We start from the raw sequence: 23,197 nt of genomic DNA on the forward strand, positions 1-23,197 counted from the left end.
CGGTTGTGTCAGCTTCCGAATGGAACGAGACTGGGCGTAAGGAGTCGCTGTCCCAGGCTCACAACACGAGGAAGGCTCAGGCCTTTTTATCGTATAATGTATTTCAGTTGCCATACACTATCTCCACATGAAAGAAACATCGCTCTCCATGCCATTGCCTTCACCAAACACCTTGTTCAAGCCAGAAAGAGAATTCAGAGATGATAGGGTATCATGCCAGAGCCCATAAGAACCCGATAGAGATTGCAGTCCCAGAGATCAAGTACCAAGAGAAAAGATGTCAGATGAAGCCTTGCCCTTGAGCTTTCTCGAGGACGGATGTTGCAAGCATTTGTCCAGGGGAAGCAGCTGGGTGAGGATTTGCTAGCCGCAGATCGATTAAAACCGCAAGTTTGTACATGTGATCAGGTATGTCGCCATCCAATGAGTCGAAAGAGGTCGTGATTCGAGCAAGACTGAAGTGTATGGTTTCAAAGCCGACGTGGTCTTCGCAGGAGAGTCCTAGAAGTCGATTACTACCAAAATTATGACTGGTCGAGTAGGCGGTCCAAAGTCTTTGCCGGGTACAAATCTCAGCCTTCGGGAAAATCCCCGCCACTGGATCAGGATTTGTTTCGCCGTCCGAAATGGGAGACTTGGAAAAAGCTGCCTCGACCAGAACCAGATTGATTGTCTTTGCCTTTGCCTTTGCCTTTGTCTTTGCCGCTCGATCCGTCACTGGGGCCTTTGCTTGTATCTGGCCCTGGGCCTTCCTTCATTTGAGTGGATGCCGTTTGAAAATTTCGAACGGGCCACAATGGGCAAGGCCACTTAGGACCATCCTTGCTCGTGAGCGGTCCCACTGGGCGGGACGTATCCTTTGGCGGAAAGGGCTCTGCTCCTGTGAGATCGAAATCGCTGTTTCTTTTAAGCATGGAGCGAAGATGCTCGGATCGTTGCTGAACGTAGGGAACAAAGTTGAGTTGCACGTCCCGCGAGTGATCGTCGTTATCGTTGACGTCCACGACCTGTGGCATACTTTGGCTGTTCGCATTGCTGTCAAACACAGTGATGCTTGCTATTGTTGCATCTCCAAACGTAGATTTGTGTGTGATCAATGGCCAAACAATCTGCCTAATCTCGGGCGATGCCAGGAGTTGGACGTAAGCTAGTGTACCGATCGGGAGCGTGATGCCTGGCCATCCAGGCACCGAGGACAGACCGTTGTCTGTGAGAAAATCTGTGATTACCTCTGTTGCCGATGGGCTCACTGACCTGTATGGGTTTGCTAAGATAGGCCACCACTTCGGTAGTGCAGAACCATGGTCTAGAGACGGTGGATTTGGAGAGTCACTAAAATATTCGGCAGAGACGACATCGCCCCAATCGCGAATCGGCGGTAGACTGTCTGGCATCGTCTGGCTCCCCGGTACGGCTGGGTTGGCGTTTGGATCTAGCCCTGGCGGATATGGCACACTCGACTCGAGCTGGGCTAGTAATTCGATCAGCACACGCAAGCAATCGGCAGCGCTTGGGCAACGTACCAACTACACGTCGCTTGTAACTGATGAGCGAGTGGAGTTCCCCAACTGTGTTAAGCTGTCATGACTTAGCTTTAGTGAAGCGGTTGAAGTATCGATCCTGGGACCGTGCACTTACTGCTGCGATTTGGTCTTGCGTTTCATACCACTCATGTGGAAACGCAATTGACACAGGGTCAACTTGTTGTGGTATGCCTTTGTCCTCAGCGGATTCTATAAGATCTTCGAGACCGACATAGCCTTCCAGGAAACGCAAAGACTCCAAATTCACCGTCGACATCTTCCTGGTGAGTCGCCAATTAATGTCTGTCAAGTTCTTGATTTCGACTGGCGCATATTGTGGGGGAAGAGTTCCTACACTCCACATGGCATCCTGGAGTTTCTGACCTTGCTGAAGAAGCGCAATTCGCTTTTCACCTTCGTACAACGGGTCTATTCGCAAGCTAACCGAATCCAAGGACTGTGAAGGGTTGAACACGCCAGCCTCTTCGTTCTGGCTGACACCCCGTTGGTCATGGATAGATGATGCCGGTTGATGGATTGAAGATCCGGAAACTGCAGGAATGGCATTTCCAGTAGAACTTTGACTTGGCCGCAGAGGTGGTTGCCAAAGCGGAGTGGCGTTTTCCCCCTTACCTAGATATAGTCGTGGCTTCAGCTTATGTGGCCAGTCATATCGCCCGCGCGATGCAACGTCGTCTTCATAGTTGGAGTTCTCGGACCTGATCTTTGCGAGCCTCTTTTCAAACGGGGCTGCGTGCACTAAAAACCCTGGGGTATCGTGTCCGGGTTGGGATCCCGAAGTTAGCGTCCACGAGTGGTAGACAGTTATCGAGGTGATGACGCTGACACCGATGACATGTTTGTACCGGATGAGAAGTCTGGCAAACTGTCTGATACAGGGCGTAGCCAGCAATGCGTTGTAGGCTTCACTTCCGATGGGAACGGTGACTGACGTTCCGGGGGTGGCTAGCCGATGGCCAAACATATCCATGACTCTTGTGACGACGCGCAAAGTGTCTCCGCGGTGCTCCAAGTGGGGCACGTGGAACCAGGCAAGGGGTTGCATTTTCTCAATGCGAACCTTATTCTCTCTTTTCTCGCGGTACGTCAAGAAGCCAACGTCACAGAAGTCAAGCAACTCGGGCAAGTCTTCAATAAGCCTACTACGCGCAGCCTCGCGGGGGTCGTGGTTTTCAGTCCACACTGTAAAATATCAGCATATGTGCGCCCATTCAGCTGAATGGTGTCTACTGACATAGCACATGTGCATGTATATTGTACAGAGCACTGTATCTCCCTCCCGTGGGCTTGAGATCTCAGTAACAATTTCGAGCCGGTGAACCATATGATCACACATACATTATTCTGTCGATACTCAATCGGATTCTCGTACGGCTCGCTGTGCACTTTTCTAATGGCCGTCCACCATCGCGAATTGTTGCTGTCGATAGGATACAAGTCCCTGACAAACTCGAGTCCCTCCACACCTCGGAGCTGATGCAAAGGCGCGACGTATGTCTGGGACGTTGAGTGGAGTCGTGGAAAGCCGTGCTCGACCCAGCCCCATCGTTCTAGGCTTGACCTGGGCTGAAAAGGGGACTGATCGATATTTTCGTCATCCCACATCTGTTCCAGCAAGACTTGGCCTTGGGCTACCAGGTTATTCCATTCCCCCGCCGAAGCGGCTGGATGGAGGCTCCCTCCACGAGACGTGGAATCCATCGAAGAGCTTCGATATCCTGGGTTTGGAAGCAAAGCTATGGCCGTAGATCTCGCCGGCCGGCACTGTAACCGCTGTCGAGCACGAGGTAGGTGTTCAGTCAAAGAGTAGTCGGGCGAAGTGGTTCATAGCAAGGCACAGTATGTCGAGAGTCGTAGTTCTGGTTGGTGATCGGTCGAAGGTGTTGAGAAACAAGTTGTAAAAGAAAGAGAGAACGATTCGAGTCGAAAATATAAGCACCAGGGCAGACAGCAAACCCATCACGAAGTCACGCCCGTGGTCATTTGCTTGGAGCTTGCGTTGTCAAGGTCGTGACTGCCATTCTCAACGAGCATGACGGGCACGCAAAGGTCATCCTGCGCGCTGGTGGGTATGGCACCAGGACAAACGCTGGTGTTGCGAACAGATGATCGGTGCCTGTGCACCACGTTGAGTTGCTGTCGATATTTGTGACCGAGAAGAGCATGATGTAGTCCCGCCAGAGCACGCCTCATGACGGAGCCATGCCGTTGGAGATCCTGATCGAGGTGCGAAGAGCGGTTCGTGACTTATCGTGGCAGACATGCGTAGCTGACACACGTTCGGCGTTCATGGAGCCTGTGCTCGAGCAACATGGGCATTCTTCTGACTTGAGCTGCTGTGGCTATGAATGAAGGCGGGAGTGATTATGGCGGTCAAAAGCGACCCGCAGCACAGACCGCCGGCTCTGATAAAATCTATCAACTCTATCAGCGTCCAAAATCTCACACAGAATGAATTCTACTTCTCCTCATTACAGCCATCTATCCAGCTCAATCGTACCAAATGGCATTCATGCCAAATCCCGGCTCCTTGATATCCAAATGCGCCACTCTCCCTAACACCTCACCCTCCCATCTCCAGATCTCCACAAACCCTTGCTCATCATCACAGAGCGCCACCCACTCATCCGTCCACGGACAAGGGCTCACGGCGTTGCTATGTCCTCCACTCGTTGGGGTAGGTTGCAGCAAGATCTGCCTTTCGATCTGGCCTTCTTTACCGAGCTTGAAGGCGCTGATGTAGCCTTGCAGTTTCGGCGAGTTTGATCGAGCAGTGGCGAAGAGGTATTCGCCGGATTGAGAGGTGAAAACGACATCTGAGCGGTACATCTTTGGGTGGAACTTGGCGAAATTGGGCGGTATCAGATCATATGCAGTTCGGCTGTAGACGGGCAATCGGGTGGCTGGGTCGATGACATATACGCAGAGGCGGTTGCCTGCTTCCATGAGAGCGTACAGATAAGCACCAGAAAGATGGAGTTCGACCCAGCGGGGATGATCGCCAGGCGAAGGGGCTTCAACGCTGCCGACAAGGGTGAGTTGACCAGTTTGCATGTCCTGCGAAAGCCAGTCAGCCAAGGAGACATTCAACAGAACAATCAAGTCACCTTTTTATGGCACCAGATCTTATTCGCCCACATGTCCGCCGAATACAGATACTCCTCAGCCTGGTCAAAAACCATTCCATGCACAGCCGATCGCTCGTCCAACTCAGCATTCTGGATGTTCTCCCTCAATCGTCCAGCATCATTAACGCTGAACACATTCAAGAATCCGGCATGGTCATAAAACGGATTCCCATAAACACAATACGGCGCCTTCTTCGCAGCCAGCACAAAGATAGCCCTCGTTTTGGTGTCTGCATCATTCGCCCGCGGATGGCCACCGATTGGCAAGGAAGTATGATGCGTGATCTCGCTTGGGCTCTGGACAGTATACGAGCCCCATCTCTTCATGCCAGCGCCGTAGATGTTCTTTTTCGCATGCTGATGCCCAATATGTCAGTCATACCGCCTGAACACACCGGACAGGGGTTCTTCTTACATCGAAAGTCATCCACGAGATCGGCTGGTCCTCGGGAATCTCTGTTCGCTTGACAAGCTCCAACGCATGCGTCTCATCGTCGAAAGAGACTGTGAAAATGGCTCCTGGTGGCGTCCTTCAGAGTCTCGTCAGCGAATCGCCATCTTCCTATATCATCCATAATTGGGCATCTCCCGCCAAAAGTCCGGGTTGAAAAGAGTCCAGAGTCCAGACGCATCTTTTGATCACACGATAGTGGACATTTTGCCAACAAACAAGTGGATTCGGGCTGCAGGTGAGGTCGAAATAAAGGTACGTACCAGGTACCGATCATCAAATGGTGCTTCATCCTGGCGGCGGGGCGGGTAAGGCAGGAATTTGAAGTGAATATAAAAGCCCTTCGAGCGGCTCTGAACATGCAAAAACTGGATCACATTTCGAAGACGACATGGTGGCAGACGGGGTGAAGTCTTTCGAGGAAGAACTCTCTCCCGTGAACTGAAGCCGAGAGTAACGTGGGAAGTGGGTCTTGCACCGCGGGAGTGTCCGCTGAGCTAAGCCGAATCTAACAGCAGCGTGAACTTTCCTGCCACCTCCAATCGCCTCTCCAGCGGTGAAACCCCAGCCTCGTTCAAATATTGATTGAAACTGGTCCCAGCCTTGCTTCGACGCTGAGAGAGAGACTACAACACTCTCGTTCACTCCTTCAACCACCAGATCAACACCGCTCGCAGGGGAACACGCTCCATTCCCCGGTTCACTCACCCACCCGCACGAGCACACGACCACCAATCCCCGCCGTACACATCACCAATCCCCGCCGTACACATCACCAATCGGAGCAACTCACCAATCACACCCATACCGACATACTAGCAACTGCAGCCCTACAAACCACACATCACTCCAAATGGGTCTCTTCGACGGCCGCTCCTACTCTTCTAACGACATCTACCTCAACCCGAACAAACACTCCTCCTCCACCACCCACCACCGCAGCTCCTCCCGCAACCGCGGCGTCTCCCCAGCGCGGAGCACAACCTCCAAATCAAACGGCTACTTCGCGCGCCCCTCCTACGCGCGCTCCGCCAGCGGGGGCTCTTTCTTCGGCGGCGGCGGCGGCGGCAACTACAACTCCTCGAGGGGCATCTTCTCCTCCAACTCCTCGTCATCGTACTACAAGCGCCGCCCTCGCGACGGCTACATCTCCTACCTCATCCACAAATTGCAACGCATGATCCGGGATTTGTGGTCCTACGCACGTCGCCACCCCGTGAAGGCGTTCTTCGCGATCATCGTGCCGCTGTTGAGTGCGGGCGGGGCGATCCATGGGTTGATGAGGCAGTTTGGGGTCAGGATGCCGTTTGGGTTGGATGGCGCGGCGAGGCGGATGGGAGGTGGGTATTATGGGAGTTCGGGGTATAGTGAGAGAGGAGGGTTTGGCGGGAGTGGAGGTGGTGGGTGGATGCAGAATGCTGGGGGTTTGATGCAGATTGCGAAGGCGTTTATGTGAAAGTGGTGAAGAGCTTGGGACGAGAAAGAGCTTGATAACAGTTGAGGAGGGGAATGAATGATGTGTTCTCGAGTGGTCTGTTGGACACGATGGCAGCAGGATGGGAAGAGCATCGAGATGGCGGAGGACTTCTCGACGAGGGCGGTTCATCTGAAATGACGATTTGAAAAAGGACTACAGGACCAGCGCGAGCTATAGCAAGATGACATGTCTGTGATTGCTGAGTGCGGATACCCCTTAGGTTAACGATAACGACACGAAATGAAGACCAAAAAAGTTTTACGTTCACATTCGACGTGGGCACAGTGTCAAGGGTGTTGAAGCGTCTCGTTTTAAGACTTGCTTGACAACGCTACATGCCACCTTCATTTTCAACTTTTCATGCTCTCGAAGGAGCCAACCTCCTCCCAATGTTTCCAAAACACACCGAGCTCACAAACAGCACACTCGCGATCCAAGTCGCAACGCCCACCGACTCCTGGCTGAAAAGCCCCAGAACCAGATCCTCACTTTTCACCGCCTGTAGTGTCTCGTTCAGGCTTTCTTGGCCTGCAACCTGACCTTGGATAACTGCCCAAGGTGAAGGCGCGGGTACTAGAGTAGGGTTGATGCCCAAGAGGACAGCTGTCCCGCTCAAGGCGACAATCGTAGACAAGATGAATCCTGGTGGAGACCGATCGATCAAGTACCACACAGCAGGATTCGCAAGCGCCAGTGTTAAAGACAGTTGCAAGGTCGACTGCCAAGGTAGCTTCCTGATAGCAAAAGCAATGCCCACAAAGGCGCCAATTGATCGAACGACATCCAGCCAGGCATTCACATCGCGTCCAACCTTGCGAGGTTGTCCTTGGCCATCTTCTTCATCCCCGTCTTCGTGCCAGAGCATGTCTGCCCAAGGTAACGCCTCGCCCAGAAGTACGCCAATGAAACCCCAAGTCGCAAGGTAACTCCATCTTGACCTGTCGAGGTTGACAGCCACGGGAGCCAGTTTTTGTCGATCGTGGAGGTGGCTTATGAGAAGGCCATACAAAACACCTGTCCCGAATAATGCAACTACTCGTCCAGCAAGAGGCAAGAAGTATCCTTTGAATCCCTTCCGTGGTCTGTATGAAGCTTGCTTCCGTATTTGCACCTGCGGCTGTGTGCTTCTCCTCCTCACTCTGCCATTCGCACCATCTCTTTCAAACGCCGAGTCTGGTAGACTGATTCTCGAGAAGTCAAAACTCCCATGTCTGCTATCCGCTGGGGTTTGCGCGCCATTGCCCCAAGGTGTGGGATTCTCAGTCTCCGTACCGAAGCCAGTCGGCTGGTAAATGCCAAAGAGCGTAGAAGCTGTAAGGTTCAGGAATGAACGTGTTCGTGAGGGTGTCGCACTCCCGTTCCCTGAGTCGGCCATTCTGCTGGATGTATGCGACGTGTCAAGCTTGTCGAGCTTCTCCGGGAAGTTCATTGCATCGGACGGTGGTGTTGGCGGAGCCGAATTGGGTGCGGAAGAGAGTTCGAAAGGACGGCGAGGGCGAGGCTTGAGGATGGGTTGCGAGTCTTCGTCGTGGGGGATTGGGTGGCTCATGTTGGCAAGGGACGAGGCTGAATGTGGCTTTTGGAGAGTGGTACGATTCCTCTCCGCGTTGGACAGGTGAGCACGCGCGCAGCAAAGTGAAACCGTGCGTCGTGCCGCCGTTGACGTCGGGTCTGAGCGTTGACTTTCTCGCTTAAGACGGAAGTGAGAGCCGGATGTTGTGAAGTGTTGTGATATATGTCGAAGTGAATGAAGTGAGGTCAAAGAGACGTTGAGGCACGAGAAGAGGAGAAGCTGCCGCAGCGGAGTGGGCACTGCGTCACGCCTGCCGTAAGAACAATGCTCGCTTTTTGCATGTGAAAGGGCCCACGGTCGGGATCAGCCGTCCGCCTCCGCAATTACGCGAAACCTAATGGTCAGCGACTGGAAATTTCAAGACGGCACCTCTTTGATTCCATCAATCTCAATCAAATCAACAACATGGCCGCCAACGGACAGGCAGACCGCGCGGCGCAGGTGCGGATACAGCTGAAGACCAAGGATGGAGAGATCGAGTTGCCGCAGGAGACTGGGCCTATTTTGGTGTCAACAGGTAGAATCGCCTTCACGAGCAAGAATGGACTGTTTACTAACATACCTCTCTAGAACTCAAAAGATACCAACTCTCGACACTGGTAAATCGACTCCTCGACACGGAAAAGCCAGTACCACTGGAATTCCTCATCAACGGCCAATTCTTGCGAACTTCCCTGGACGAGTTCCTGACACAAAACGGCATCTCAGCAGAAACCCTTCTGAATGTGGAGTATGTCAAGGCTCTGGTGCCTCCATTGCATGTCGCGAGCTATGAACATGATGATTGGATCTCGTCTGTGGATGTTCTGTCATTGTCTTCTGAAGCTGCGCAATGGACTAGTACGACAGACCCCATCCAAAACCGCATACTTTCAGGATCGTTTGATGGCAGTCTGCGAGTCTGGAACACGAGCGGAAATGCAGTAGCGACTGGCCAGTGGCACAAGTCTCGCGTCAACGCCGCCAAGTTTCTCTCACCAACTCAGGTCGTCAGCGGTAGCGTGGATAGGTCTGTCCTATTGTGGGACTACAAGGATTCGCAAACCTCAACCGGAACCCTGAAACCCAAACTCGAGCTTCTGGGCCACACGTCCTCCGTAGAAGATGTAGCCGTCCACGCCCCATCCTCACGAATCCTCACAGCCTCTTCAGATCATCAGATCGGCATCTGGAGCACCAAGAAATCCGAAGGCCCAGCGGCCCTAGAACCCACCACCACCCCATCATCCAACAAACGCCGTAAGATTTCCGGACCAGAGATCACCATCCCTCAACGCGGTGCCCTCTCCCTTCTCCCAGGCCACCGCAGCTCCGTAAACTCCATCATCTTCGACTCCACCGACCCCACAGTCGCCTACTCTATCTCCTCAGACCACTCCCTCAAAACCTGGGATCTCCCCACCACAACCTGCATCGACACCCGCACGACCGCCACAGCCCTCACATCCCTCTGCCATCTCCCCGACCACGGTCTGATAGCAGTCGGCTCCGCAGAGCGACACATCTCCCTTATTGACCCCCGCGCCAACGCCACAAAAGTCGTCGCCATGACGCTTCGAGGCCATTCGGGCTGGATCCAATCCCTCGCCAAAGACCCCTCCTCATCATACCAATTCGTATCAGGATCCAACGATGGGACGTGCCGGATCTGGGATATTCGCAGTGGAGGGAACGAAGCTGGCGGCGAGAGGGTGGGACATAGTGTTTTTGTGATTGAGCGGGAGAGTCAAAAGGGGGCGAAGAAGGCTGAGACGGGGGATGCGAGTCGGGTGTTTGGTGTGGCGTGGGATCAGGAGGTGGGGATTGTGAGTGGTGGAAGGGATAAGATGTTGCAGATAAATAGAGGGTAGTGTGAGTGAAGAATGGAAATGGAAGAAATGTGGGGGTTTGCCGTGTTCAGTTCCTGCCTTGAGGTGAAGAATTCATCTGTCCATGGACGGTGCCCGTCACGTCTCTCACCCTGGAAGGATATCAATGACTTGTCTTTAGCGAAGTCTTCCTCACCAATCCATTCGTCCTCTTGCGGGCGGTATCAATCACACATCCATGCTACCATTGGCGTACTCCTCCAACCCCGCCAGCAAATCCAGAGCCTCATCGAACCCATCCTGCACGATCGGGGTGTCTCTTCTCTTCACGTGGGCATAATCCTCCGTGTTGGCAGCATCCACCATCATCTCATCAGCATCCGTCTTCGAGGCCGTAGAACTGTCGACAGACATGCAATCGCCACCAAGCGCCGCCTTCGCCAACATGATCGCCATGTCATTCTCAGGCGATACTTCATCTGCTTCCTTCTCACTCACGTCTTGCTTCATGTTGATCTGTCCCGTCATTGCCTTCCCTCCGAAAGCACGCAACAATCGCGCGTACACGTCCCGTACCGTCATCCCTCCCACATTCTCCAGAAATACACACTTGTCCTCCCCAAAGGACTCTCTCATCCACCTCTGAACATCCCAACGCACCGGCTGCTCGACCCAAACCACCACTTGAGGAACCGCGATCAAGAGGCAGAAATAATGAACCTCAAACATCTCCAAGAACCCCGTAATGATGAACTGTCTCGCGCCCTCGCTGACGAGTTGCGTGATGCGTGGGAGGAGAACCTGCTCGACTACGACTTTTGAGGAGAGACACCTGGTCTTCCGCTCGACGAAGCGCCTCAGCGTCAGAGGGTGCAGCAATCCCAGCGCGCGGCTTTTTGCTTCTCCCTCATCCATGGCGTCGACGTTTCTCAGCCATAAGAGGAGATCGAGATGGATGAATCCTTGTCCAAGATCGCGGGCAAGTTGGTGGCCCAGTGGGAGGGCGTCGTGGCAGTTGCCGGTCAACAAGATGATGTCGAGTTTTGGTGGAGGTGGAGGAGGTTCATCGGTGCGGTCGACGCTGAAACCTCTCATGTTGGAGTACAAGTCCGCGGTCGGCCAAGCCTCCCGTGGGTGCGTGCCGATCCAGCCTGGGCGGGCTTGGGGGAAGTAGCGGGATCTGGTCAAGTTGAGGGTCGGCATCAGCGGTGGTGTTCGGTGGCGGCGGGCGGGGTGTTGGGGATGACGATGGTTTCTCGAGTGTGTGACATGGTTGTGCTGTTGTCGGTGTCGTAAAGGTTGAGGTGAAGTCGAGTGATGGAACTGAGCGGTTCACATGTCTAGCGTGACGCTGGGATGCGAAAAGACAAGCCTCATCCGGAAGGAGCGACTTCGTGAATGGGAAGGCGCGCGTAGAATTGGACGTCACCTCTTGTCGCAGGTGCAGATGGACACTTTGCTGTCATCTGGAAGTTGACTGTTAGTTCTTCGGCCAACTCAATAACCAAGGCTGCTGTTCCATCGTGGCTGAATGTCTTCCCTGTCTCACTCGCCTTCCCGAAGGCTCACATCTTGCGCCTCGCCTGTCTCTCTCGAGTTCGCCACTTTGACACTAAGTGTTGCGTGTGATTTGCCGTCCATTTCGGGAAACGCTGCGCAATGCTCGCACCCGACTTGCCCGTAGCCAGCTGCTGATCTCTCCAGGGATCTAGTCCTTGCTTGTATGCTTTCTCGGCCGTTTAATACTCCATTCTGTTTGCGACTGCTCAGCCGACGGGCGATTTGTTTGGGAAGGGTCTTTCTTTGTGAAGATGGAACCTATCGTTGACGGCGAGTCCGCCGGGAAATGAAAAGGGCCATGTTGCGAGCCATCGGCGACCATGCAAACGCCATGAGTACTGCAGCTGCGGTGAGACGAAGGCTTAGCACCCTGTAGGAATGCCCATGGACGAGGAATTCACGATTCGGTGCGACCAAACGCTCTCAAGTTAGCATGGTCCATGGTAACAACGTGGAAGTCGTGCCACACCCCCAGTCTCGATCTCACTGCCACCATGACATGATGGTGAACAACGGTGTGGATCGGTTTGTTGTGCAGTGTCGATCAAATATCGTGATCTTTCGATCGCAAGTCGAGCCATTGAATAAGAAATGGGGCGACCGACATCTTTCCTGCAGGTCGGCATACCAAGGGCTCTTGGCATATGTATAGGTTGCGCTGAGGAATGGCGACGGACTGTATGAGCTGCGTCGACCACATTTGATTTGCGAACTGGCATAGTCTACCCCTTTCGTAGACTGCAAAGCGATATTACGAGCATACCCGTTTGGTACAGATCTCACGTAGACAGAGGCTGATGGTGCCCCTGCCTGGCCCTGCCTGGGCAAGCAGTCTCGTATCTTTCACGCGCGCTGGTTGGGTGCATTCCTATGCGGGTCAAATTCAGACCAGGTTCTCACCGCCATGTCGTCTCAAAGGACTCTAGCAAAACGGCACCCCACAGATTCAGTCGGCCTCCTGCTTCCAACACACCAGTTAGGACTTCCTGCCCGCGTATACATCGTGTATGTGAATGCATACCCTGTCCTTTTTCATTATCGCCGCCGTGAGTCTCATGACCATCACGCTTGATTGGACATCGAGAAGTATACCGTTTTCGCCCCTGCCGGCATGGCTAGATGTACAGTGTGAAACCAGCGCTCGTACACAGATGCACAGTCCCGACTATGCTTCGCTAGAGCGCATCCCACTCGACAACGACAGGATCTCGTGCACTAGCGTTTCACCGATCGCACGGACACCGGACAACACGCCCAATAAGGCATTGGTCCAAACACAGGCCGCAATCTGTGGAGTGTGGCAGCGAGCCAGCCTCGAGTAGCTCTCTACGCGAGCCGGAACCTCGACCTCTCCCCCTCTCATTGCGTGTCAAGCTGCTGCTTCATTCAGCATCAAGACCACTTTGCTCAAATAGAAAGGCTCCAGGAAACCTTGATAAGTCCACGCTGCCGGCAAGACTGCGCCATTCGGGGGCTTCTTCACAGTTCTTCCACTCAGAACTCCGCCCAAATTTGTGTCTTCTTCACCGTGATAGGCAGGCCATGCATTAGTTGGCCTGTGACAATGTGGCACAGCCGCAGGAGCAAACCGACATCCCACAGCCGCACGGTCGCTTCATGTTCCCACGCGGCACAGGGAAGCGGCCGGCGCGAGCCTGCTCAGCCGTCCGCCCGCCCGTTCATATACATGTCTACGGACCTTCGATCTCTTACCTTCGTCTTGGTCTTTCTCAGCACTGGGCGACATCTAAGGTGTATTACATTTCAGCATTATCGCAGTATGGTTGTAAGTTGTGAGCAGTCGTCCAGTATCACCGGGCATTACGTTGAGTGAACCTGAATCCTTTAGCGCCGCCCAATCCTGGGGAAAGACATACAGGCTACGCCACAGCCGAGTTCTATTAGGAACAACCAAGTCACAAATGGCCAAGCTGTGTCATCTGCCCTCACAAGGTCATCACAGGAACCTGTTGCAACCGTTGAGGGAAGCAGCTCAGATTACGGAGATGCTCGCCAGCATACACCACCGCCCTCGCTCACCCCGCCGCCTTCTTGTGACAACGCCAGTAGTCGCTCTGCCTCGTCTGACGTGCATTCCGAGAGCACGCAAGCAGGCCGTAGTGACAGCACCGTGGACCGCCTCGCTGGACTCCGCATTTCTGGCAGTGTAGACACAAGCCCGGCCACAGCTATGCTGCAACCCCCCGGTATAGCATTCGATGCAACTTCTGGATCGAGACGTGCGTCAAGACCATCGAGTCCAGGACGGACTGCCTACGTGGTCGAGAATGAGCAACTACCAGAGGACGACTTCAATCGAGGACCACTGCAGCCAAGTCTGGACAGAACAAGACGTCTCGCAAAGGCTTTGGCATGTGCCCTGGGAAGCGGCGCTGTACACACTGAACCCGGCTCCCATATCAGCCGTCTCTATGCCAAAGCACGGGATTATGCAGACTTTCGATGCCCCTCGACGCGCACCGTCGGCTTCGTGGGGCAATCTGGAGTCGGCAAGAGCAGTCTGCTCAATTCACTCCTGGATAGAAAAAACTTTCTGAGGACGGTCAGTCAGCTTCGACTTCGACGTCTACATTCTTTCTTGAGTTGTTCGTCTGACTCTATAGCTACAGGGTAACAGTGGCATGGCATGCACGTGTGCCATTGTCGAGTTCCATTACCGGGAGGCCAACGACTTTCTGTTAGACGTGGTCCATTTCGACACAAATGAAATGAAAGGACGACTCTCGGAGCTCCTTGGTTTTTACAGAGCTCATCATCTTGAGCCCGCTGAGGGACGCACGCAAGATCCAGGCGTGCTAGATAACATCGCCACCCGGGCAAGCCTCGCTGAGCACACTTTTAAGGCCATGTTCTCATCTCCACGTCTGGAAGAGCTGCTGAGCGGGAGCGAGGCTTCAGCCTTGGCCACGCTGCTGCATTGGCAAGAGATGTCGACCCCTACCATAATCGACGGTCTTGTCGCCTACTCTACTCAGGAACAATGCTCACACGCACTCTTGCGGCTTTCGTCTGAGCAGTGGCCCTCTGATGAAGACGGGGGACTCGTGAAGTCGCCGTGGCCGTACGTCAAAAAAGTTCGGTAGGCTGCGACATTCCTCATCGAGACGATCATAAAGAAGAGAAACTGATAACTGACCTGAACACCGCAGCGTGTACATGAAAGCACATATCTTGAGCAAGGGGCTTGTCTTGGTTGATCTACCAGGTGCGACGTGTGCTATATCTTTCGATTACAACACTGACCCAAATACATTTCGCTCCAGGTCTCAACGATTTGAATTCGGCACGTCGTAACGTGACGGAACGATACCTCGTTGACAGAGAATGCGATGACATATTTGCTGTTTGTCGTATTGGCCGTGCCACAACCGACGAGTGCGTTAAGCAAGTGTTTGAGCTCGGTCGCCGAGCAGGGTTACCCAGTATTGGGATTATTTGCACATGTTCAGACGTGCGTGTTTGCCACTTGTGTTTAGACCATTGGTATTTACGTCGCATAGGATATCAGAGAGAACGAGGCCGCAAGAGATTCGCCACGCCCCCGGGGATCTAGGATCGCCAACTTAGCAAAGGACCGGGACAACGCCAGTGCCGAGGTCAAGGATTTGTATCGTGACCTTGGACTGGACGATGACTCGACCGACGATGAGGACTGCTCGCCCGAAAGAAAGGAAGACATGTGGCGCAGGCTCCGTCGTGCCAGGTAAGAACCTACGCATATGCTATTAGACTACTGACTAGCTTCTTTCACAGGCGAACGCTTGATGAGCGCCAATTCGAGTACGTACAGATGATACATGCCTATAAAGGCTGTGACAAGACCGTGAATGCTGATAAATGTGCGAGAGCAGGCTGAGTGATCTCATGATCAACGGCCGCAACGACGACGTGCTTCGTCAGCTTCGAAACGAAGACAATCTGGTCTCCCCTAATCGAGCCGTGCTTGCATTTTGTATCAGCAACACGATTTGGTGGAAACATCGAAACGATCTAGACGGCCAGTCCTCGCGATGGCTGGAACTCAGTGGGATCCCTCGCCTGCGTCAATACTGCATTGGTTTGGTTTCTCGTAACCAAATCAGTATTGCTATGTCGTTCATCGAGCTGGACGTCTCTACGTTACTATCAGACGTCGGTTCCTGGGTACTGACTGGCGCCGGGAACTTGACAGGTGAACAGCGACTACGGCTTCGTGAGATACTCGATGAGTTTGAGACAAACCTTAGAACGGTACGCAACCCCCATCCAGTCGAAGACTTATTCTAGACGAATACCTTCTAATCAGAGTGGTTCACCAAAGAATGTTCTTGGAAGAGCAGCGCAGGTCTCGCAGATCATCGACCGATTCAATCGCGCTTGCCGGGAGACTGTCCTTGATTGTGAGTCAATCCGAGAGGTAGAACTCCCCGAAATCGAGCTGAAGTTGATGTGTGTGATGTCAAAACCAGGCCAGCACAGCGAAGTTTGGAGCGCTGCGGCTACCGACAAAGTGCGTGATTGGTCCGGTGTAAGTCAATACCTACAAGATTGATCGGTACTTCATGTCATACAGGAGGCTTCAGCTCACATAGCGCACAGTTTGCTTGGAGTATGTACAAGGTGGAGTGCTTGATGTACTTGAGGCGAAGTTGCCTTGTTGACCTTCATTCACCGTAGATACCTTTGCTGCTTTCTGCCGCCGACATGGAGAGTTCCGACGTCCCGGTGGAGAACCCCTGTCCTGGAATCAAGAAGCCATGTCAGCGATGGTTCAGGATCTTGCCAACCCTACCAAGTCGCTCGATTCTGTAATCACGAATCACGAGAAGCGTCTTTTGGATAGCATCGAGAATGCCGTCGGCATCCATGCCCTAGGTGATGGATCAACCACACGCCCCGCCGAATTGAAACATTCTAACGTCTTTATTATCAGGCAACGATCTCAGGATCCCGTCCGAGGCTATGGAAGCCCTGCTCACGCTGCTGCCTGCTCGACAGCACCTCATGAGAATCAGCATCGCTTCTTCGATGGAAAATTTCTATACCAGTTACAAGTGGGCACTCGCCACTCTAGAGTCATTGAGGGTCGCGACCGAATCTAACATACTTCTCAGGATTCTCAAGCATGACCTCACTCAGCCATCCCGAACGGCATTCTTCGGGCAAGCCCTCGAACCCACATACCAAGCCTGTCAGCAAGATGGCGGTAAGCTACCTTCGCGCTCCACCGTCAATCGTATTACCTCACTGACCGATCCGCTTCACCGCATTGTTGTAGGCAGTGGTCTCCGCAATCGTAATATCAATCGCATTTCTGCCGCCATGGGCGATCCTGGCGTTTATGAAGGCATGATCCGGCGATTTCTCGCGGGCTTCGACCTGCAAACAGTGACATTGGAGCAATGTATGCGGAAAGAGTTGACGCAGCACGTCAATGCACTGGAGCGGTCGTTGGATATCTTGCGGACTGAGCATGCAGCACAAGAGAGCGAACGAGATCCCGCTCTTCGAGGACGAGTCCATGAGGCACTGACCAAAGCCGTTGAAGAACTGGCAGAGGCGAAAGCACGAGTACAACATTTGTCTCAGAGAAGTGGTTGAGGGTCGAGGAGTTTTTCACGATAGTGAGAATGAATCAGACACCGGCAAAGCCCAGGCACTACAAGCCCCGATTTCTTGCCATCTTCGTGTCCAATGATTGTGATGCCTCAACATGCACTAGAGTGAACTGCGAGCGGCGGGATAGGTTTAGGAACATGGCCGCCTGCACAGGGGGTCAACCGGTAGTTGTGCTGTGATATTGATTGAGGACCCCTCCCTCGGTCCGCCGTCTGCACACAGGGGATTATTGCACGCGAGCAACGAGGCGGATTTGCTGTCCCCCGGGTGACGGCGCCCTGTCCTTCCATGCCTCGGCGTGCGGGAGCAGCGTCACCTGGAGTCAGGGGATCTGTCCGGCACGAAGATGTACTGTATGGAAGAGGACGTCGCGAGATCGACCGGTGCAAGTGCGGCGGGGCGGGCCGAACCTCGCTTCTGGAAACCCGCGGCGTCGAAGAGCGAAAAGCCACAATCCAAACGGCGTCACATGCAAGTAGACTTTTCTGAGGCCAATCTCGAGTGGATTGCTCGACAACGGCACTCACACCATCACACCCCTCACCATGGCGTCTGACGGCCCGCAGAAGATTGGTGAGTAGAGACGACAGATCCCGTTCAATGCCACCACTCACGCTCCCATAGCCATCCTGTCTGTATATGACAAAACCGGCCTGCTCGATCTCGCCAAAGGCCTGGTCAAACAAAACATTCGCCTCCTCGCATCCGGCGGCACGGCCAAGCTGATTCGGGAGGGTGGCTTCCCGGTTGAGTACGACCGTCTCTCTCATTTCCTACCTTCTCTCACTTCTAACATCCACACAGAGATGTCTCGGCCATCACCAAAGCGCCCGAGATGCTCTCGGGCCGGGTCAAGACTCTCCATCCAGCAGTCCATGCCGGTATCCTAGCCCGTGATCTAGCCTCAGACGAGAAGGACCTTGCCGAGCAGAACATCAACAAAGTGGACTATGTCATCTGCAATCTCTACCCATTCAAGGACACCGTTGCTAAGATCAACGTTACCATCCCTGAAGCTGTCGAGGAGATTGATATTGGAGGCGTGACTTTGATCCGAGCGGCTGCGAAGAACCACGGGCGTGTCACCATTCTGAGTGACCCAGAGGACTACCACGATTTCTTGCAAGAACTGGAGAAGGGCGAGGTGACGGACAAGCAGCGGCAATTGTACGCTCTCAAAGCCTTCTCCCACACTGCTGACTACGACAACGCCATCTCGGACTTCTTCCGCAAGAAGTACGCCGGTGACGGTGTTCAACAGCTATCCCTCCGATACGGCGCCAACCCACACCAGAAGCCTGCTTCCGCATATGTCACCAGCGGCAAGCTGCCTTTCAAGGTTCTTAACGGCTCACCAGGCTACATCAACCTTCTGGATGCTCTCAATGCCTGGCCTCTTGTCAAGGAGTTGAGTGAAGCTCTCCAATACCCAGCTGCCGCCTCTTTCAAACACGTCTCACCAGCTGGTGCTGCCATTGGTGTGCCGCTGAGCGATGTTGAGAAGAAAGTCTACATGGTGGAAGACATCGAAGGCCTTGACAACTCCGGCCTTGCCCAAGCATACGCCCGTGCCAGAGGTGCAGACCGCATGTCCAGCTTCGGTGATGTCGTTGCCCTGTCTCACGAAGTTGACGTCCCGACCGCCAAGATCATCGGAAAGGAGGTCAGCGACGGAGTTATCGCCCCAGGCTACCACCCAGACGCACTCGCGATCTTGGCCAAGAAGAAGGGAGGCAAGTACCTCGTCCTTCAAATGGATCCAAGCTACACACCAAACCCACAAGAGCTCCGAACTCTCTACGGCATCACACTCTCACAACACCGCAACGATGCCCAGATCTCCCCCAACACAACCTTCAACACAATCATCGTCCCCAAGGACTCCAAGCCCCTTGCAGAGCCCGCCCTCCGCGATCTCACGGTCGCCACGATTGCTCTCAAATACACCCAATCCAACTCCGTCTGTTACGCCCTGAACGGTCAAGTCATCGGCCTGGGTGCTGGTCAGCAATCCCGCATCCACTGCACCCGCCTCGCAGGCGACAAGGCCGACAACTGGTGGATGCGATTCCACGAGCGTGCCACCACCATCAAGTGGAAGCAAGGCAGCAAGCGCGCCGACAAGAGCAACGCCATCGACCTGCTCTGTTCAGGCATCGTCCCCGACAGCGGTGCTGAGCGTGAAGATTGGGAGAAGAACTTCGCCGAGGTCCCCAAGCCTTTCACGGCTGAAGAGCGCAAGGAGTGGCTCAGCAAGTTGTCCGAAGTCGCCGTGTCTAGCGATGCCTTCTTCCCATTCACTGACAATGTCTACCGCGTGGGTCGCAGCGGTGTGAAGTACATTGCTGCGCCGACTGGTAGCCAGAATGACCAGGCCTGCTTCGGTACGGCCGAACAGTTGGGCATCACGTTTGTGGAGCAGCATATGCGGTTGTTCCATCACTAGGACACCACTTGCTTGAAATGATGTCTGTCATGAAATGATGAACTTGGCGCGGACACACCATCATCTTACCTTACACATTCAACACCAAAATCGGAGAAGAATAAGATGTCGTCGATTTCCTCGAAAGTCTCTGCTGAAGCGAGGATGTCTGACGTGGACGAGACGGCCAAATGGCGAATATAGATAGCGCTAGCATCACTAAAAAAGCATTCGAATATCCATGCACGACTGGTTGAATATGTGATCATACAATTCTCAATCCGCACCAAGGGTATCGTTTCCTCTACCTACTCGTTATCAAACAACCTCTACCCCACCGCCGCCATCATCATACAAGCTAAATATCCCAATCTACTGCTTCTTCTTCCCCTCCTTTCCCTCCTTCACCCCCTCCTTCCCACTCCTCTTCTTCTCATCCCTCGCCTTGTCCATCGCCTCAATCTCCTCGGCCTCCTTCCTCTGCGCATACCACTGCCCCGCCTGCAACACCAACACCCCAACAAGCACCAGCGCCAAGATGGTATTACTCGCCGCGAGAACCCTCAAACTGTCCTCCCGGCCGATATAATCCCCTTCATTTCCCTCCTGGATCTTGCCTACGAGACTCTCGCCTTCCGGGAGGGGTTGTCCACCGTACGCCCCGGCCGTCACGGTCCTCAATCCCTTCACGATGTTCGCGATATAGACCGTAATCCCGCACATGTACAACACCAAACTCGCGCCATCGAAGAGCATGTTCGCCTCGCTGGGCTTGTACAGCTTCATCATGAATCCCAGCAAGCCCGTGCCGATGACGATGTGCAGCATGCGGGAGATGAGCGGCGGGGAGGCGTGCAGGAACTTGAGGTGGTTCTCTTGTAGGGTGAAGTAGGGGTCGCGCGGGGAGGTGCCCGGGATGGCGTCGGAGGGGAGGGTGGTGGGCGTGGTCCAGAGGACGTGGTAGTCGTAGGGGAAGAGGGCGAAGAGGATGCCGAGGAAGAAGCAGGTCGCTGGGATATTATATTAGCTGTTGTCGCGGGGAGAGGAGTGGTACTGAACGTACGTCCTACGATGAGGAATGTCGCAAAGGGCGAGCTGTTCTTGGGCGCCATGGTGGGTGACTTCGCCGTGTTGTTGATGTGGTGGTGGTTTTGCGACAGCTGAGGTGGAAAAGATGGAGCTGGAGCTGGCTGGGATTCGTTCGCGATGCACAGCGACGTCAATCAATGTCAATCAATGTCAGGGTGTGTTGCTCGTCAACATGGCCAGCAGATATTGATGGAAGACAGGTGGTGCTTCTTCTCGGCTTAATTGGAGGTCTGGACAAGATACATTACTAAGATTGGATGGCGGCGGCGGGACGACCCACTGATAAGGTCCTTCCACTTTCGGTATCGACGGTGACATACCTTCTTCACACTCAATCTGATTGACCCTGGACGTCTCTGACTCCCGAACACCCTCCTCCCATCAGAAGTCTGTATCTTGACCTGTGAAGCAGTAGCTCACCTCAGGCCATTATGCCGCCCACTACTTGAGCGTTTACCCAAAACGACACATTCTTGAGGGGATGCTGCGCCTCGAGGCGATGGGTCTTGGACCAACATGAGGAAGCGAAAGCTGGCTGATGAGGCCAGCGATGAGCCACAAAGCACGCACCGTTGCAACTCAGAAAGGACACAAATATACCGGCGTTGACAATATGGATGTCTCTGGGCTTGCTACCACACTATAACACACTTGATCCCCGAGTATGAACGGATATGGACTCTCTCAGCACTGTGACTGACCTCTATGATCCACTGCCTCCTGGACATGTCCGCCTCCTAGACTTTACCAACGCCCAGTATCAAGATGGCGACATCTCATGCTCGCTCTTCTCCGCCTGCCTGGACTCCGCGCCAGACTATGCCGCCCTGTCGTATGCGTGGAAGGAAGAGGGCGAGTCGGATCCCGAAGGCCGCCTCATCGTCAATGGACTTGCAGTGGAAGTCCAAAGTAACCTGTACAACGCCATCAGGTCGTTGTGCAACACGATGCGCGCCGATGAGCTAATGCTATGGGTGGACTTCATCTGCATCAATCAGGCCGATCTGGATGAGCGTGGTCACCAGGTCCAGCTAATGAGACGGATATACGAGCAAGCGACGTATGTCGTTGCATGGCTGGGCTTGCCTCACCGGGACGAACAGATACAAAAAGCTATTGAATTTATGGAGTTCTTCACCACCGTGCACAACAATCACCCTGGAGCCGAGCCCTTGGCGAGCTTTTGATCCAGCTCTCGATCGACAAACCCGGCTTCCCCGACGATGCCTCTAACATGGACGCATGGGAAGGTCTTAGGTATCTATTGAGCCGAAGATACTGGACCCGGACTTGGGTCTATCAAGAGGCCAGCGTGCATCGTGTCGTCTTCTTTTGCGGCATACACCACTTCTTCTTCCGACAACTGATCGGCACGAACGCAATTGCAGTCCATTACGGGCGACTGCCAGGTTATCCCGACCGCTTCAGATTCGCCAGTCAGGACAACGGCTTCGTGTACAATATGATTCGAGCATGGAACCACCGCGCACAGCGGAATCAAAAGCCTCACAAATAAGAGCTGTCGACTTTGCTAGCGCTCGTCTATGGTCTGCGGCCAACAGACGCCACAGACCTGAGAGACAAGATCTTTGCTGCGATGCCATATGCAACGGATCTGTCACGCTCAGGCCTAACCATCGACTACAGTCGAGACCTTCTCGGCGTGTACACCGACATGGCGGCTTTCTACATCGTGCAGAAACGCAGTCTTGAAATCCTAGGCTACGTCTACACCAGACCGGAATATATCAAAATCGACGAGAACGACGTACTATTCAAGCCCGACCTCCCCTCCTGGGTCCCCGACTGGCGCTACCGCATCGACGTCCGGCCTCTCAACAAAACCGGCATCGTCGGTCCAGACTATAGAATCATCTACACTCCCTGCCCCGGCACCTTGGTCGGCGCCTACACATCCTCCGACCGCTCCCTCTTCATCCGCGGCTTCGTCGTCGACAGAATCTCCTGCCTCGCCCCGCCAGGCACAACCACCGCCAAAAACGCCACCGAACTCGCCACGGCCAAGGCCTTCCTCCGCGAACACGACCCCACCCTTGCCTTCACTGACGAAGAATTCCTCCGCACCACCACCGTCGACGCAGATTACCGCTGGGACAACGAGGAACGGACTCACTGCAATATCCGCCGACCGCATCCGTCGACGACAGAATTGACAGGCATCGATCGCGAACTCCATGTCGAGAGGCAGGAGACGGTGCAGCACGTGTGTATCTTCCATCAGGTGGGTTCGACGAAGGAGGGAAGGAAGTTGGGACTGTTTCCGCATGCGGCGAGGGAGGGAGATTTGGTGGTGGCGTTGTCTGGAGGGAATGCGTTGTATGTCCTCGGTCCTGATCAAGGCTTGGACAGGGAGAGGGGGGAGATGAGGAGGTATCAGTTTATTGGGGAGTGCTATATTGACGGAATGATGGATGGGCAGGCGATGGAGTTGCTCAAGAAGGATGGTGGAGGGGAGGGTGGAGTGCAAAGTCGGATGTTCAGATTATGCTAAGAGCTACAATT

General features: G+C 54.0%; 11 protein-coding genes across 11 annotated transcripts; 6 read left to right on the forward strand and 5 right to left on the reverse strand.

The window, feature by feature from the left end:
• Positions 1-602: 602 nt before the first annotated feature.
• Positions 603-3,245, reverse strand: M409DRAFT_20774 (uncharacterized protein; the record flags this gene model as incomplete). Its single annotated transcript, XM_033805542.1, has 5 exons — positions 603-1,471; positions 1,524-1,578; positions 1,639-2,726; positions 2,779-2,830; positions 2,883-3,245. 5 exons carry the CDS (start codon positions 3,243-3,245, stop codon positions 603-605), a joined length of 2,427 nt encoding a protein of 808 aa, XP_033669646.1.
• Positions 3,246-4,034: 789 nt separating this feature from the next.
• M409DRAFT_65171 (uncharacterized protein) lies at positions 4,035-5,415 on the reverse strand (the record flags this gene model as incomplete). The annotated part of the gene is made up of 4 exons (XM_033816400.1): positions 4,035-4,601; positions 4,652-5,029; positions 5,088-5,202; positions 5,387-5,415. 4 exons carry the CDS (start codon positions 5,413-5,415, stop codon positions 4,035-4,037), a joined length of 1,089 nt encoding a protein of 362 aa, XP_033669647.1.
• A 561-nt stretch (positions 5,416-5,976) lies between these two features.
• Positions 5,977-6,579, forward strand: M409DRAFT_52779 (uncharacterized protein; the record flags this gene model as incomplete). The annotated part of the gene is made up of 1 exon (XM_033812172.1): positions 5,977-6,579. The coding sequence occupies one exon, from the start codon at positions 5,977-5,979 to the stop codon at positions 6,577-6,579; it is 603 nt and encodes a 200-aa protein (XP_033669648.1).
• Positions 6,580-6,958: 379 nt separating this feature from the next.
• On the reverse strand, positions 6,959-8,149 carry M409DRAFT_20777 (uncharacterized protein; the record flags this gene model as incomplete). Its single annotated transcript, XM_033805543.1, has 1 exon — positions 6,959-8,149. The coding sequence occupies one exon, from the start codon at positions 8,147-8,149 to the stop codon at positions 6,959-6,961; it is 1,191 nt and encodes a 396-aa protein (XP_033669649.1).
• Positions 8,150-8,578: 429 nt separating this feature from the next.
• Positions 8,579-10,023, forward strand: M409DRAFT_36276 (uncharacterized protein; the record flags this gene model as incomplete). Its single annotated transcript, XM_033810530.1, has 2 exons — positions 8,579-8,690; positions 8,744-10,023. The coding sequence occupies 2 exons, from the start codon at positions 8,579-8,581 to the stop codon at positions 10,021-10,023; spliced, it is 1,392 nt and encodes a 463-aa protein (XP_033669650.1).
• Positions 10,024-10,209: 186 nt separating this feature from the next.
• M409DRAFT_20779 (uncharacterized protein) lies at positions 10,210-11,184 on the reverse strand (the record flags this gene model as incomplete). The annotated part of the gene is made up of 1 exon (XM_033805544.1): positions 10,210-11,184. One exon carries the CDS (start codon positions 11,182-11,184, stop codon positions 10,210-10,212), a length of 975 nt encoding a protein of 324 aa, XP_033669651.1.
• A 2,548-nt stretch (positions 11,185-13,732) lies between these two features.
• Positions 13,733-17,142, forward strand: M409DRAFT_20780 (uncharacterized protein; the record flags this gene model as incomplete). The annotated part of the gene is made up of 13 exons (XM_033805545.1): positions 13,733-14,104; positions 14,172-14,623; positions 14,712-14,767; positions 14,826-15,013; positions 15,063-15,265; positions 15,316-15,342; positions 15,414-15,792; positions 15,848-15,941; positions 16,011-16,069; positions 16,141-16,150; positions 16,219-16,416; positions 16,475-16,747; positions 16,820-17,142. 13 exons carry the CDS (start codon positions 13,733-13,735, stop codon positions 17,140-17,142), a joined length of 2,634 nt encoding a protein of 877 aa, XP_033669652.1.
• Positions 17,143-17,705: 563 nt separating this feature from the next.
• M409DRAFT_20781 (uncharacterized protein) lies at positions 17,706-19,606 on the forward strand (the record flags this gene model as incomplete). The annotated part of the gene is made up of 3 exons (XM_033805546.1): positions 17,706-17,733; positions 17,785-17,911; positions 17,965-19,606. The coding sequence occupies 3 exons, from the start codon at positions 17,706-17,708 to the stop codon at positions 19,604-19,606; spliced, it is 1,797 nt and encodes a 598-aa protein (XP_033669653.1).
• A 351-nt stretch (positions 19,607-19,957) lies between these two features.
• M409DRAFT_20782 (uncharacterized protein) lies at positions 19,958-20,697 on the reverse strand (the record flags this gene model as incomplete). Its single annotated transcript, XM_033805547.1, has 2 exons — positions 19,958-20,595; positions 20,649-20,697. The coding sequence occupies 2 exons, from the start codon at positions 20,695-20,697 to the stop codon at positions 19,958-19,960; spliced, it is 687 nt and encodes a 228-aa protein (XP_033669654.1).
• A 651-nt stretch (positions 20,698-21,348) lies between these two features.
• Positions 21,349-21,861, forward strand: M409DRAFT_20783 (uncharacterized protein; the record flags this gene model as incomplete). Its single annotated transcript, XM_033805548.1, has 1 exon — positions 21,349-21,861. One exon carries the CDS (start codon positions 21,349-21,351, stop codon positions 21,859-21,861), a length of 513 nt encoding a protein of 170 aa, XP_033669655.1.
• A 410-nt stretch (positions 21,862-22,271) lies between these two features.
• Positions 22,272-23,186, forward strand: M409DRAFT_20784 (uncharacterized protein; the record flags this gene model as incomplete). The annotated part of the gene is made up of 1 exon (XM_033805549.1): positions 22,272-23,186. One exon carries the CDS (start codon positions 22,272-22,274, stop codon positions 23,184-23,186), a length of 915 nt encoding a protein of 304 aa, XP_033669656.1.
• Positions 23,187-23,197: the final 11 nt, after the last annotated feature.

This window comes from Zasmidium cellare, assembly GCF_010093935.1.
Source record: "Zasmidium cellare ATCC 36951 unplaced genomic scaffold M409scaffold_11, whole genome shotgun sequence".
In the NCBI taxonomy this organism is placed as follows: Eukaryota; Fungi; Ascomycota; class Dothideomycetes; order Mycosphaerellales; family Mycosphaerellaceae; genus Zasmidium; species Zasmidium cellare.